We start from the raw sequence: 13936 nt of genomic DNA, 5'->3' as shown, positions 1-13936 counted from the left end.
ACTTCACATTCAAGCAACTTGAATCCAGCAAATCCCCTTAAAAATGTGTGTATTCGTCTACACAATGACCCGCTGCGAGCACAAGCAGTTCCAGAACGTGAGCGAGTGCTCCGTTGCCCGAGGGGCCCACGAACAAGAACCCACCAACCGCGGCGACCTGACCGCCGAAAAGCCCGTCTTCCTGTTCGACACGAGCAAGAGCATGACCTCGACGCCAGAGTACTACAAGGCCGCCTTCCCCTGCCGGAAAGTCAAGGCCATCAGGCCGATCCCGACGCTCTGCGACCAGTGTGCCAAGCGGGCCGAGCTGGCCGAGCGGCTGGGGCCGGTCGGCGCGCCCGGGAGCAGCAGCGGCAGCAGCAACAACAACAGCAACAGCACGGCGGGCTCCCCTATGGGCCTGGCTGCTGGGAGGAGCGGTTCGCTCTCTGATCTCACCAACGACTCAGGTATGTCGGCGTCTGGGGGGACGTTTACCGTCCTATCGGTCAGGCGGGTGGAGAAAGACATGTAGTGACTCTTGCTGACTGGCTCTTGGTTCTGACTACAGGCGCATCCACCCCGAGGTCGTTTTGGAAACTCGCACATCCGATCGAGCTCATATGAGCCTAGAAAAGACTGGTTATGTGGACCTGGCCATGACCGGGTCCGAGAAGCTTGGCCGGGGTATGTCAGACCACAGCGAGGTGGGCTTTTAAGAACAGTGCAGAAATTTGGACGCGTCCATGGTGGACGCAACTTGATTATTGTGTGTCAGTCAGGTGCGGTTGTCAAAAAGGAAAGCGATGGCGTTGAGGTTGTCTGTAGAGCCCAGGGCTTGCATCCCAGGCGATTGTCTGAACTTGATTTAAGGTAAATTAAACTTGAAATACCACTAGATTTCTAATGTATTGTGCATCACCAAGGTTTGATATCGACTGCTCGGTGGCTGTAGTACCTAGCATAGTTCAAACCCATGACGAGTGAGCAGCGCCTGTTGAACCCAGACAGGGTTTGGCAGATCATACGGCCCGTCCGATGGCACGCTGCTTTGCATGGCTTGGGTGCTTTGGTGCAACTCTATAAGTCGAACCCTGATCCAGTCTTGCCATGCCTCTACCCCAGTGGCTCGAGGGTTGTGGGGAGAGAGTCCAAGCTCCAATGCTTGAATCAGCTGCCTGAGGTCGTTGCATTTACCCACAGAGCATAATAAGCATCTTCATAAACCCCAGTCAAGAAGCTGACATATTTGAAGTCCCTGGGGGAAGGGGGCAGGGGGGTGCCTCCACGCAAGAGGAAGTAACAGGGCCTACTGTACGATTACGTACAATGGCCCTAGGGGTCCAATTGACTCTTCAGGGAGCTGGGCAATCCCTGAGGGGGTTTGCTTCCCCCCAGGCCGGTGTAGCGGGGTACGGGCGATCCAGCCATCGTCCTGCCCGTTGGCTGAATCCTGCCACGGGCTTGGGCCTGGTCGTCGTCTGAGCTGCTGGCCCCTGGCCCCCGAAAACAAAACCTGCCACCTGCGTGCGCCCCTGCCATTCCTGGAGGGCCATGTAATGCCATGTCTCGCCTTTGGAGGGTTGGGATGTTCTAGAACAGCATCGCATGAGGTGTCAGTGGTGCGCCCGGCTTCCGGAATTGCGTCGGTGATTCTGCTTGTCCCCCAAGCGCTCCAGCCCACCGGTAACGTGCTATCTCGCAGGGGTCCTCAAGCAGGCTGGCCGAGGCCTTGGTTGGCTGGTTGGTTGGTCCTGTAAGACATGGGTACTTACTTGAGTAATTACCCAGGCATGCAACCAGAAGATAATGGGTAGTCAACCCCGACAACAGAGAGACACTGCAGCCAGACAGATGCAGGTTCACCCCAGAGACCCAGAGCCCCATCTGCGGTGCAGCTTCCCCACGCGACAGACTAGTGCAGTGGGAACTTGGAAGGTGGGAGTGGGAGGGGTGAGGGTGGAGTGGAGCAAGTGACGCTGCGGGTCAAGTGCTGCTACGGTGGGCAGGGTGGTGCTGTAGCCTGTCGAGCACACTACCAGACTACACAGTCCAGCCAAATGATGCGAGATCCACCCCATCAACCAGCCATTCCGAGCGATGGATCCCTATACTGCCAAACTGCCAGTGTGGTAGCCCATGGGGATCTTCATCCTTCTTCGCTTGCATGTCCTACCGTAATACTCTCATCACTCGCTGCTTCACTGTCTCTTGTCTCTGTCTCTCTTTCGTGATCGCTGCAATTGCCAAGCCTGCTGTTGACCACGTCCAAAAGGGGGCCAGCTTCAAGGCCAAATCCACTCGCAGGCAGGCACAACTCTTGACCTTGGTGTGCTGTTCTTGTGTGTGTGCGGCGCTGCGCCATTACCCTCCAGCCCGCCGATATCTCCGGATATACACAAGCCCCTTCTTGCAGCAACTTACCCACATGTCCACCACACCCACATCTATTCCGTGATGGCCAAGAAGGCACGTCAAAGAATCAGCTACGGTATGTGTTCCCCTTGCGCCCGCCAGGCGGCCCTGGACCCCGCACGTGGCAGCTGTTGCGCAGCAGTGGTTGCATGCGAGCAATATCCATGGGGCATGCCACCGTTTCACCGTCCCGGAGTGCTGTCTCTGACTTCATGCGCCCGCTTCCCAGTTCTCGAACGCGCCGACAAACAGGCCGGAGGCCACAAGCTCGGTGTCAATGGCCTCGCTGTCAACCGCGACCAGTCAATCCTGTGAGCCCCCGATCCTCGCGCGCAATGCACTCGCCAATCCCAACCGAACACCCCTGAACCCGCGCATGCCCCGAGTCTTGCTGACCACATTCGTTCCTGCCCTGCAGCTACTCCGGAGGTCGCGACGGTACCGTGTGCGCATGGGACCTGAACCTCGATCTGAATGGCAAGGGCCTCTCCTCCACGACCGACTCGACGTCCAACGACGCCTCAAAGTCCAACAACACCACCAAGTTCCGAGCCCAGACACTCGCACATACCAATTGGATCTGCGATATCGCTCTGGCCCAGAATAACGCCGCCGTCATCACTGCCTCCCAGGACCAGATCGTCAAGCTGTGGAGGCCACACGCAAACCAGAACGACGAACCTCACAAGATCGGAGAACATGCCGACTATGTCAAGTGTGTCGCATCGCCGGGGCAGCAGTCCTCCTGGGTTGCCACCGGCGGTTTTGATCGGAAGGTGTATTTGTGGGACCTGAATGGCGGCGGCAAGACCCTCGAGATCGACACCAAAGGCGAGGAGGTTCCAGAGAAGGGCTCGGTCTACTCGCTCAGCACCACCGAGAACATGCTGGCCTACGGCGGGCCCGAGTCCATCTTGCATCTCTGGGATCCCAGGGCTGGGAAACGAATCACCAAGTTCCGCGGCCACACGTCTAACATCCGCTCTATATTGCTTAGCGCCGCCGGCGATATGGTCATGACAGGCAGCGCGGATCAGACAGTCAAGGTCTGGAGCATCACTGCGGGTCGCTGTATGCACACCCTCACCATGCACAACGACAGTGTCTGGTCGCTCTACTCAGAGGACCCCGAGCTCTCCGTCTTCTACAGCACCGACCGCTCTGGCTTGATCGCAAAGACTGACGTGCGGGGGACCATGGGTGAGATGGACGAGGGCCTCTCCCTCGCCGTCGCTCAAGAGCATGATACGGTATTCAGAGTAGTGGCAGCGGGCGACTACATGTGGACGGCCACACAGAGGTCATCCATCAACCGCTGGCATAGCATCGACACAGGGGCCGATATCCCTCTGCCGGAACCTTTCAAACAACAACGAGCCTCGATCGCAGCCAATCTGCCGCCCTCGAAATCATCCCTGGTTGCTAATGGCAAACCCAAGGAAATCCCAGCAAGGTCCATCCTCAGGATATCCAACACAGCGAGACTCCCCGCGCCGGAGCTTTCCCCGGGTGCAGATGCTGACACACAAACGATCGAGTCTGTTGTCAATGTTTTGGAGCCCATACAGCACGTACCAGAGGAGACAATTGAGGGTCTCTTTGGCCTGGTCAAGCATCGCTTACTGGCTGACAAGCGGCGGGTACTTACTCTGGACACGGCGGGAGACGTTCTGCTGTGGGATCTAATACAGGTCAGTAACGTCCTTTCGATGGTATAACCCATGATGCTGACCAGCACTTGGTGTAGTGTAAACCAGTCCAGAGCTTTGGAAAGAAGCACCTTGAGGATGTGGAGCCCCTGGTTAATAGCCTCGAGAACGTGTCACCCTGGTGTTCGGTCGACACCAGCTCTGGAAATCTCACCGTCGTCTTGGAACCCTTCAACTGCTTTGACGCAGAGCTTTATGCCGATGAGCTGGTCTTGGATGAGCCTGTCGATTTCAGGGAAGATCAAAGAAGTAAGCCGATTGCCTTGTTAATTCTGTGCAGGTAGCCGAAATTGCTGACACCAGTTGAAAGTCAACCATGGGAAGTGGATCCTGAGGTATCTCTTCTCAAAACTCATCGATGAAGAGATCAGGCGCGACGAGGCCCATCGCGCCAAGTTGAACGAGACGGTCGAGAAGAATATCGCAGCAGCGAAGACGAGACCTCCGATCAGCGTCGTAATTCCTACCTTCCCAAACTTTGACCAGGCGGTTGAGTCCCCCATGACTCCTAGAGCTAATGGCTCGCAATACCCACCGATGACACCAGGCATGGGCATCGGGATGGCTACTCCGGGTCTCCCTGGGGTCAAGGAGGAAGGTGTGGACAAGAGGACATCTTCAGCCAGTCGACCGTCCCAGGAAAGGGAAGACTATTTCACCAATGCGATAGTGTCAGCGGACGCCAACCAGGCTGCCAAACCTGCGACGACCCCAGCTGAACAGCCGGCCGAAAATGGCAAAGACAATGACAAGGAGAAGGAGAAAGAGAAGGAAAAGGAAAAAGACAAGGGCGACGCCAAGCAGCCCAGCACGCCTTTCACCAAGAAGTTCCGTATGAACATGACATTCGGCACCAAAAAGCTTGGACGATCGGCCTCATCAACAGCAACAGATAAGCCAGCAATCACAGAGGAGAAAACAGCGGAATCAGAATCATCATCGAATCATGAACCGGAGAAGGAGTACGACGACAACTTCCTCGGCGTGGTCGAAAAGATCCAGGATGAGTATGCGAAGCAATTGATCGATAGTCCAGAAAAAGTCATCGAGACAAGAGTGACGCCGAGCCTCACCAATGAAACACCGGTGCTCAAGCTACCAGCAGGGACAAAGGTGATCATCCAAGAGGAGACTTCGGGGGGCAGTGCGGAACTATACCGCGGGACGATCGAGACGGTCGGCATCGACGCCGATATCATTGAGAAGTGTGCGCCGCAGTGGCTCGGCGAGGTACTACTGCTCAACACTGTTCCACAGAAGGAGCCTGTGAAGGTGTCGTTCGTTTTGAACCCGTGGCCAGATTCGGGATTACCCAGCCTTACGTCTGCGGATGGAAACAATCGCCTGAACGCCAACAAGATGCTTCGCGTGAAGAAGATCTTGGCGTACGTGGCGGAGAGGATCGATCCCACCTTTGAGCAGCCGGAAAACGACGCAGAACCCAACCCCGATGTGATGAAGGCCGAGGAGTACCTCGAGCTCTACTGTAACGAGCAGGTGAGTCGCCCAGTTTGGCGTCCAAGAATAACGGACCCCTTGTTACTGACACGGTCTGCAGCTCCTGCCAATCAACATGACCCTTGCAACCCTGCGTGCTTACATATGGAAGGGCGGTAACGACGTTGTTCTGTACTACAAGGCCAATGGAAAGAAGGAGATCCCGTTGCCACCGCCTGAGCAGCCAGCAGCTCCGGAGGAAGAGAATCCGGCACCTGCTCCTCTTGCCAGTGAAGGTTTGGCTGGGCAAGCTACCGCAGCCGCAGAAGCTTAGATGCATGATCTGTTGCACGGCTCGGCGATGGGATTTAACTGGCATGAGCGCATCCTGGGTGGAGGTGACTCTATTCTTCGGCCTGTCTATAGGGGTATCTTCTTCGATAGACCATTTGGGTCTTGGTACATAATGTACATAGTGGCGGAGCGATTTTCTTTGAGAAGATCTCGGGGTTTAATGTTGATGCCCCTGGCGCTTTCGACTGCTCAACCCAAATGCGCGCACGCGCATGTTCCGAGGTGCGAGCGAGCATCTCGCCCTGGGACATGGCCCAGCTGTCCTGTGCACTGCCGCCCTCTCCTGGGACCCTTGGATGGCGGATGCTCGTTTGTGGCCTCTGCCCAGGCCCACCGTAGCAGACATGTTTCCATCTTACAGTCTCCAATATCCTCAAGGTGAAGTGGACTCGGCTCTTCTTACCGTGCCACGCTCGAGGGAGTTGATGACCCACTGGTAACTACCCAGGAACACGGCACCGCCAATGCTGATCCACATGACCCTCGGGCCGATGCCCGCAAAGAAGGGCCGCACACCGTGCTGCCGCAGGATACCCGTGACGATGTCCCAGACCCTCTGGCGCTCGGTGCTCAACATGACCCTGGTCTTGAGCACGTCGAGCGGCGTGGTGACCGCGGCGGCCACACCGCCAGACACACTGCCGTACAGCGCGGACTCGGCGGCGCTGACGTCTGCCGTGCTTGTTGTCCCCGCCGCACCGCCACCACCAGCGCCGCCCTGGCTCTTCCTGGCGCGCGAGTACGACTTCATGGCCTCCCACAGCGGGAACTGGATCACGGTGAAGGGCACCTCGCGCAGGATGGTGATGCCCCACCCGCGGTAGAGCTCGCGCCACACGCCGGGCAGCCCGACCTCTGCGCGCCGCGCCAGGATGGCCCGCAGGCTCGACAGCGAGGAGCCGCCGTGCTGGCCCGCCTGGGCGCGCTGCTTGACGACCTCGGTGGGCACGCGGACGGCGCAGGCGGCGACCTCGCCCAGGGACGCGGCGAGCATGTGGTCCACCGCCCCACCACCACCACCACCACCACCGCCAGCCCGCCGCGCCTCGGCCAGCGCCGACTTGGTCGCCTCGTACGTGCAGAAGAAGAAGGCGGCGCCGGGCGCGGACCCGAGGGCCGCGGACCCAACGCCCCGGTAGATGCCCCTGAACCCGCCCGAGGCGAAGAAGCCCTCCGAGGACTGCAGGCGCGTCTTGAGCGTGTCGAGGGGGAAGAGGGCCAGGTCGACCGTCGTGCCGGCGGCGCCGCCTGCGAGCAGGGCGTGGGTGAAGGGCGGGTTGGCCGGGGAGGAGGACATTTTGGGTGAGCGGCTGCTTCGCCTTTTTTTCTTTTCTTCTTCTTCTACTTCTTTGGGGGCAGTTTCTCGGGGGGGGGGGGGGTCAATTGGCAGGTTCGCAGGTCGGAGACGAGTTCGAGGAGAGACGGGCGGGAGGGATCTGGGAGTTCGTGGTTATATCATATGGTGGGCGGCATTTTGTGGTTTTGGTAGAATTGGCTGGCTTGCTTGGGTCACCATCTCGAATTTCATCGGCTCCGAGTCGGCGCTGGCGGTCTGCGACCCTGGGGCGCCTGGACCCTGCAGGCTGTGAGGTCATGCCTGCCCCCCGAGCTTCGGAAGCTCCAGCAGCTCCTCCAAGGCCCGCAGGTGGTGTACATTTACCTACGAAGGACACATTCAATTCGTAAATTCTCGAAGGCTCATTTGCAACAGATACCCCAATGTCTTGAAGATGCCATGATCAGCCATGTACCATTATATGCCCGGGAGACATGAGCTCCATACCACAGGTGCTCCACCGCACTGCTAAACCGGTCAGCGTCGCCGAGTTTGTCGATGCCGTCCGGGCGATATGCCTCCCCAGGTTCCCCGGCTCCCGTGGCCGTCAGGCCCGTCCTGTTGGTATGATAGTTCTAGTCCTTCCCTGTTCTGGTCGACTGACATGTCACGCAGGTCTGGCCATCAGCGGGGGGGTCGACTCCATGGCCCTGGCATATCTCTGCTCGCAACTGCACAAGGACCGTCATGTCATAAAGGTTGCTGACAACCCCGTCGGCGCCTACCATTGCATGATAGTAGATCACCGCACGCGCGAGGGGAGCGACTTGGAGGCCGAGGCCGTCCACGCCAGCCTGGCCAGCCTCGGCCTCAAGACCCACGTGATGAGCATCGGCTGGAAAGACTTCTTGCAAGGCTCGGGGTATTCTCACCCCAAGGAGCTACCCAACTTTGAGACTGTCGCACGCCGCCTCCGTTACCGCAAGATGGCCGTCATGTGCGCCAAGGCAAGAATGGCGTCGCTCTTCTTTGCGCACCACGAGGACGACCAGTACGAGACGGTGCTCATGAGGTTGGTATCCGGCCACGGCGCCGCTGGTCTGCTGGGCATGCGTCCCGCCGCCGACATCCCCGAGAGCTACGATATCCACGGGGCATACCAGAGCGGCCTGATAGACGACCAGTCGTCCAGGTTCCCCATGATCAACTACCGTCCTATGAAAGGGGACCTGAGATCCATCAGGCATGACATAATGGCTGATATAGATCCCGAGGTCCTGGCGAGGGAGCGGTTAGAGGGCACCCCTTTTAGTGCCTATCTCGAGGACGAGCTCGACTCATACGTGCCGAGGATGCAGATGATGCTTCCTGTAGCACCTCCAAAAATAGAGGACGGTGGTGTCTTTGTCTACCGGCCCTTGCTCGAGTTCAGCAAGGACAGGCTGATTGCAACCTGCGAGGCCAACAGGGTGCCGTGGTTTGAGGATGCCACGAACCAGGACGCGACTCTGACGATGAGAAACGCCGTGAGACATGTGCACAGACATCACACCCTGCCAGCACCGTTGCAAAAGCCGGCCATTCTGGATATGTCCCGCCGCCTGCGGGGACGGGCAGAGCTTGAAGAGGCCGAGGTGGACCGACTCTTGGCCCGGACCATGGTCCGTGATTTCGAGTCTATAGCAGGCACCGTCGTTGTGCAGCTCCCATCGTTCCGGATCCCTCGCAGCCGTCGCGGGCTCAACCCTCGGGCACGGCGCACAAGACGCTTGGAACGCTATCGCTACATTGCCGGCCTGCTCCTCAAGCGTCTCATTGCCATGGTGACACCCGAGCAGCCAGGTACGTTTGCGACCAGCCTCCAGAACCAAGTGGTACGCCTATTTCCGTCCCTCAACGATGACCCATCCACCTACCCGGAGCACCCCAAGGCCTTCAATGTCTCCAGCGTACACTTCCTTCCCGTGCGGACCTCATCTGACCCCGGCGCACCAATGAGCTGGTACCTCACCCGCGAGCCCTACGTGTCCGGACGGCCGCCCCCCGTCTGTTCGTTCGGGAGGTTAAGCATCCGCGAACGCTGGCGCCGGCGGCCGGAGGTGTGGCGTTGGCCGTTGTGGAAGCCCTGGCAGCTATGGGACGGGCGGTTCTGGGTGCGAGTCCGCAACCGGTCCAGCGTGCACGCGGCGGTTGCCCCCTTCGAGGCCAGATACGCCAAGGCCTTCCGCGACTCCCTGCCCGACGACCGGGCGCGCGCAAAGCTGGCGGCACTGCTGAAGCACCACGCCCCGGGCAAGGTCAGGTACACGCTGCCTGCCATCTACACGGGCGGCGACCACGAAAGAGCCGTCCAAGAGGTCCGGCGGCGCCGCGAGGCTGAGAAGGAGGGGTCATCGGAGGAGCCCAGGGCCAAGCAGGCGTGGAGGGAGCTGGGGTACGAAGCCCAACGTGACGAGTATCTCAAGATGAGGGAGTGGGAGAAAGAGCAGGGCATCTGGGACATCAATTATGCCGGCGCGGGTCCGCAGGCTGCGAAGAAGGTGCTGGTCGCGCTGCCGACACTGGGTATATCGAAACCAGGGCTGAACAGCTGGATTAGGTACGAGATCAGGTACCGGAGGGTGGACAGCGGCATGCTGGAGAACACGGCGAGGGATGAGCGGCAGCTGGCGTGGTTCCGGCACAAGAGGTCGAGGACCCGCACGAAGGGCTGCGCGGGACAGACCAGGAATTCCCGGGTCAGGACCATAGGTCCAAGGTCGCCGCAAAAATAAAACTTGTTTTATAAGCCATATTATAAACATAAAGTACCCCAGAAGCTATAATATCAGGCCGGAGTTTGGAAGATTTAGGCTGGGCACTAGGGGTGTTCATCCCAAGATTTGCAGTCTAAATCCATGCATTAGACCAGACCAGACCACTCAGCGAGTTCGGTGCAGCACGTGGACCCCTGTACCCATGCACCAGTGTGCCGCGGGGACAGCGGGCCATCCCCTCGCCACTAAAACGCAGCAATCTCAACTGATGCTGTGCATCCGATATCCGCCCCGCGCCCAACTACCTGCTCAAGTACCTGCCCACCTGGGTGAATATCCTCGCCGTCTTACTAGTGCAACCTGCGCACCTGTTGGCACTGGCAGTCGAGCAGCGCACGTGGGACCGGGCCGGCCGTCTGTCCCGGCATACAAGAATGGATGGATTTCCTCAAGCTGCTGTCGCGGCCGTCCAGGACGACGAAGCTGCTCGTCCTCGCCCTCAGCACCGTGCTGCTGGTGTATCTGCTCAGCGGCACTGACGTCGTCCCACCTCGACTGTCCGGGGACAAATCGCCGGTTGTCTCGACCACCACCACCGAACTGCCCAAGGGGGATTCTTCATCGCCCACCATGGCAGCGGTTGATCTGAGCTGGCACCCGCCGGCCCAGACTCTGATCAACAACCTCACACATGTCGTGAGCAACAGCACCACGGGCGTGTATGGCTTCATCTACGACTCGTCACACACGCCAGATGAGGCTTACGGCACCTACAACTGGTGCAACATGCCCCATGTCAGGGCCACCGAGTACAAGGTGCCGCCTGACGAGTATGAGCTTGTCTATGTCGAACTGATCCACCGCCACCACAAGCGCACCCCATATGCGGCAAACTCATTCCCAGTCGAGTCCTACACCTGGGACTGTGACGACCAAGGCCTGTACTTCTTCGCCCGGCCCTTTTCAGACCCGTCATCGCCGGACCCCAACGCCGGCAGGAACGCCTCGGCGCTGGCCTACTGGGCCGGCTCCAGCGGCTTCAACCCCTTCGGCGCCGCCGCCCAGGGGTTCAAGGGCTCGTGCCAGTTCCCGCAGATCACGGCGCAGGGGCTCGACGACTCGTGGCAGCACGGCGCCGACCTGTACGGGGCGTACCACGACCTCCTGGGCTTCCTCCCGTCGCGGGACGACCCGGCCTGGCGGCGGAGGGTCAAGTACAGGGTGACCAACAACGTCATCACGAGCGAGGTCGCCGGCATGGTCATCAACGGCATGTGGCGCACGGCGGGCTCGGTGCCGCTGCACATCCAGCCCGCCGGCGTCGACTCCCTCGAGCCCTCGTACGCGTGCGCCTCGGCCGCCGCGCGGTTCGCCGCCCTCGCGTCGCCCGCCACCAACGCCGACTGGGCCGCGCACTTTGACGCCGCGGGGGGCCTGTACGCCGCGCTCGACGGCATCTCGGGCGTCGAGCCTTCCGACTCCGGGTTCCACAAGAGTTTTGATCATTACTACGACAACCTGTCGGCGCGGCAGTGCCACGGGCGGCCGCTGCCGTGCAGGGTCGGCAGCGGCAACGACACGGGGCCGGGGCAGTGTGTCACGCAGGCCCTGGCGGACGAGGTGTACCGCCTCGGCCACTGGGAGTACAGCCACACGTACCGCGGCGCCGGGCCCGACGCGCTCGCCGCCAGCGCGAGCTCCCTCGGGGTGTGGGTCGCCGAGCTGGCGGCGCACCTGCGGGATGCTGCTGCTGGCGGCGGCGGCGGCGGCGGCCCGGACGGCACGCTGTGGTTCCACAATGTCGCGCACGACGGGTCCGTCAGCCGGCTTCTCGGTGTCCTGCAGGCGGACGTGATGGTCTGGCCCGGCATGGGGAGCGAGGTCGTCTTTGAGCTGTGGGCCAAGGGGGGCGAGCACTTTGTCCGTGTGCTCTTCGGCGGGGTCGTGCTGGAGTCTTCGAATCCCAGCTTGGGGGTGCTGGATATGATCCCTGTTGGGACTTTGTTGGCGTGAGTATTTCCCCCATCCTGCCTTCTCTTTTTTTGCGTGGGTATATGCTAACTTTCCCATGATTAGGTATTTTGATGGGCTTGTTGGTGTCAAGGCGGATTTGGTTGTCGACAAGTGCAAGGACTCGTCATAGATCAGCTTATTTACGGAAAACCATGACATAGATGTTGACGAATATAACCAATTCATATGTAAGGAACATTGTTACGCGAAAGTTTGGTGCATGCTGGCGGCAGTGTGAGCCCTATTGGCATCTCGGTATGTGCATTCCTCTGAAACCTGTTGCCCATGCGTATTGTTCACCGGGCACCTTCTCCCCTGAACACTAAGGGAAAACACATGGGATGGTGGTGTCATGGGTCTGCATTAACGCGTGAAAACTCTAGCCTGCCCATATGTCTAGGAGATTGGAAACTCGACACAAGCCCCTGGCCTCATACACGCGCACGGCTCCTCGTCGCTTTTCCCGCCACACGGACAACCCCAGCAGCTCCGATTGTCTCCCTTAGAAGCCAAGGGCGGAGTTGAAGGCATCAGCAGTACTCGCGTCCTTGGTGCCCAGCCCCTGGACCGTTGCCTGGGCGTCCTCGCACTGGGAGACGGCGGCGTCGTTGGCGCCGCAGACGTTGGTCAGCTGGTCGCAGATGAAATTGGTTATGATGTTGGGGTTCCTAGGCATGTGGGCGTTAGTCCTTTGCTGTGGGATACTACTAAACTGCTGCAGAAGGAAGGACATCTGGGGTGATGCTTACAGGGCGTCGCTCTGGCCGCTGTTGCCGACCAGGGTCGCGTCGGTGGGGAAGAAGGTGCCCTCGTCGGCCTTGCGGTTGAACTCGGCGCGGCCGGTCTGGAAGTCCATCGTGGGTGTGCACGAGCCGAAGTCGGCGCCCCCGGCAGCCGCGCCGCCCGCAGCCGTGCCGTTGTTCTGCCTGGGTAGGCGGACCAGGGCTGCCTCAGTGGCGGCGGCGAGGAGGGCGATGATGAGGGTCTGGGTCTTCATTTTGGTGGTGGTAAAAAGGTTGAATGAAATATCGAGCCGGCTCGCAAAGAACGTGTTTGGTTATTATTCGAAGGGAATGACCGGAAGGAGTTCGCAGAACTTGGAAAGAATGGAAAGAGTCGAGTTGATACTGTTGAGTGTGATGGTGAGAGTGGACATCAAACAGAGAGTCTTTCCAGAGAGAGGAGGTATTGTCTTATAGTCGAGCCCCCCCGGCGAGAACACTCGACCGATAGTGACTCCCGATCAGACGACAGCCGCCATGGATGTGAGGCAAAGGCCAAGGGGATGCATGCCATCCGGTCGCTGATCGGCAGGAGAAGGGCAAGGAAGATGGGCGATGATGGAACAAAGATGGGACGAAAGGCGGCAGCCAGGGAGGGGAGACAAAGGCTGGTTCCGCCGCGACCTGAGACAGGCCCGGTCCTCTTCGCGCTCGGGTGGGTTGGGTCGGACAGATTTGTGGCCGCCCGTCTCTCTCGGCAAGCAAGCCATGACGGCGATGGCCATGGGGCCTGATAACCTTACCGCGCTGCCGCCCAACCTTAGCCACTCGCTACCTAGTTGTGTGGGTTACATTGCCGATCTGTAGCAGTTATCCTGGTGCTGCTACGCACCGCACTGCCGGGCCGCCAGGCCCTGCAACAGAGTTGAGGCTCTGCGGAAGTGGCTGCGGGCCGCCCGCGCGGGCTGGTTTGCCTGGCGTGTCACATGTGGGCCGGTACTCTGACACAGGTATGTGGTGGCATGGTACTTGATGTCTATTCATATCCCCCTTTAGCTGTTACATCCCTCTATTTCTCGATTCTTCTATCTATGCCTATGCCTATTTTTTTTTTCTCTTGGGGGGGGGGGAGGGTGGGGCGTTATTGAGCAACCACCATTGACGACGACGACGACAACGATGACGATGATCGCCAATTTGCAACAAGAACCATCTCCAGCAGCCATGGCCAGCCAAGCATGATCTACGAACCTAATCAACAAAGGACGAGAGGTC

At 59.5% G+C, this 13936-nt stretch overlaps 6 protein-coding genes across 6 annotated transcripts; 4 read left to right on the top strand and 2 right to left on the bottom strand.

The window, feature by feature from the left end:
* Window positions 1–43: 43 nt before the first annotated feature.
* On the top strand, window positions 44–606 carry KVR01_006403 (uncharacterized protein; the record flags this gene model as incomplete). The annotated part of the gene is made up of 2 exons (XM_044782789.1): window positions 44–449; window positions 551–606. The coding sequence occupies 2 exons, from the start codon at window positions 44–46 to the stop codon at window positions 604–606; spliced, it is 462 nt and encodes a 153-aa protein (XP_044645206.1).
* A 1460-nt stretch (window positions 607–2066) lies between these two features.
* KVR01_006352 (uncharacterized protein) lies at window positions 2067–7303 on the top strand. Its single transcript, XM_044785636.1, has 6 exons — window positions 2067–2470; window positions 2624–2705; window positions 2813–4085; window positions 4142–4352; window positions 4414–5600; window positions 5662–7303. Exons 1-6 carry the CDS (start codon window positions 2437–2439, stop codon window positions 5872–5874), a joined length of 3000 nt encoding a protein of 999 aa, XP_044645155.1. The 5' UTR covers window positions 2067–2436; the 3' UTR covers window positions 5875–7303.
* On the bottom strand, window positions 6268–7191 carry KVR01_006349 (uncharacterized protein; the record flags this gene model as incomplete). Its single annotated transcript, XM_044781768.1, has 1 exon — window positions 6268–7191. The coding sequence occupies one exon, from the start codon at window positions 7189–7191 to the stop codon at window positions 6268–6270; it is 924 nt and encodes a 307-aa protein (XP_044645152.1).
* Window positions 7304–7543: 240 nt separating the features above from the next.
* Window positions 7544–9962, top strand: KVR01_006386 (uncharacterized protein). The gene is made up of 2 exons (XM_044793909.1): window positions 7544–7794; window positions 7846–9962. The coding sequence occupies exons 1-2, from the start codon at window positions 7665–7667 to the stop codon at window positions 9942–9944; spliced, it is 2229 nt and encodes a 742-aa protein (XP_044645189.1). The 5' UTR covers window positions 7544–7664; the 3' UTR covers window positions 9945–9962.
* A 243-nt stretch (window positions 9963–10205) lies between these two features.
* KVR01_006431 (uncharacterized protein) lies at window positions 10206–12163 on the top strand. The gene is made up of 2 exons (XM_044786211.1): window positions 10206–11935; window positions 12003–12163. The coding sequence occupies exons 1-2, from the start codon at window positions 10365–10367 to the stop codon at window positions 12067–12069; spliced, it is 1638 nt and encodes a 545-aa protein (XP_044645234.1). The 5' UTR covers window positions 10206–10364; the 3' UTR covers window positions 12070–12163.
* Window positions 12163–13564, bottom strand: KVR01_006282 (uncharacterized protein). Its single transcript, XM_044784182.1, has 2 exons — window positions 12689–13564; window positions 12163–12607 (listed from the first exon to the last, which is right to left on the bottom strand). The coding sequence occupies exons 1-2, from the start codon at window positions 12934–12936 to the stop codon at window positions 12442–12444; spliced, it is 414 nt and encodes a 137-aa protein (XP_044645085.1). The 5' UTR covers window positions 12937–13564; the 3' UTR covers window positions 12163–12441.
* Between the last annotated feature and the right edge of the window lie 372 nt (window positions 13565–13936).

The sequence above is a fragment of the Diaporthe batatas genome, assembly GCF_019321695.1.
Source record: "Diaporthe batatas strain CRI 302-4 chromosome Unknown Contig00006, whole genome shotgun sequence".
NCBI lineage: Eukaryota > Fungi > Ascomycota > Sordariomycetes > Diaporthales > Diaporthaceae > Diaporthe > Diaporthe batatas.
This window is presented reverse-complemented; position numbering and strand designations above follow the sequence as displayed.

What these genes read in the sequence shown, in the direction of transcription:
- KVR01_006352 (XM_044785636.1), top strand. Translation starts at nt 2,437, where the DNA reads ATGGCCAAGAAGGCACGTCAAAGAATCAGCTACG. An exon ending in AACCGCGACCAGTCAATCCT is followed by an intron (nt 2,706 to 2,812) that starts GTGAGCCCCCGA and finishes CCTGCCCTGCAG; the next exon opens with CTACTCCGGAGGTCGCGACG. An exon ending in TTTCAGGGAAGATCAAAGAA is followed by an intron (nt 4,353 to 4,413) that starts GTAAGCCGATTG and finishes ACCAGTTGAAAG; the next exon opens with TCAACCATGGGAAGTGGATC.
- KVR01_006386 (XM_044793909.1), top strand. Translation starts at nt 7,665, where the DNA reads ATGAGCTCCATACCACAGGTGCTCCACCGCACTGCTAAACCGGTCAGC. An exon ending in CCGTCAGGCCCGTCCTGTTG is followed by an intron (nt 7,795 to 7,845) that starts GTATGATAGTTC and finishes CATGTCACGCAG; the next exon opens with GTCTGGCCATCAGCGGGGGG.
- KVR01_006431 (XM_044786211.1), top strand. Translation starts at nt 10,365, where the DNA reads ATGGATTTCCTCAAGCTGCTGTCGCGGCCGTCCAGGACGACGAAGCTG. An exon ending in CCTGTTGGGACTTTGTTGGC is followed by an intron (nt 11,936 to 12,002) that starts GTGAGTATTTCC and finishes TCCCATGATTAG; the next exon opens with GTATTTTGATGGGCTTGTTG.
- KVR01_006282 (XM_044784182.1), bottom strand. Translation starts at nt 12,936, where the DNA reads ATGAAGACCCAGACCCTCATCATCGCCCTCCTCGCCGCCGCCACTGAG. An exon ending in AGCGGCCAGAGCGACGCCCT is followed by an intron (nt 12,608 to 12,688) that starts GTAAGCATCACC and finishes CCACATGCCTAG; the next exon opens with GAACCCCAACATCATAACCA.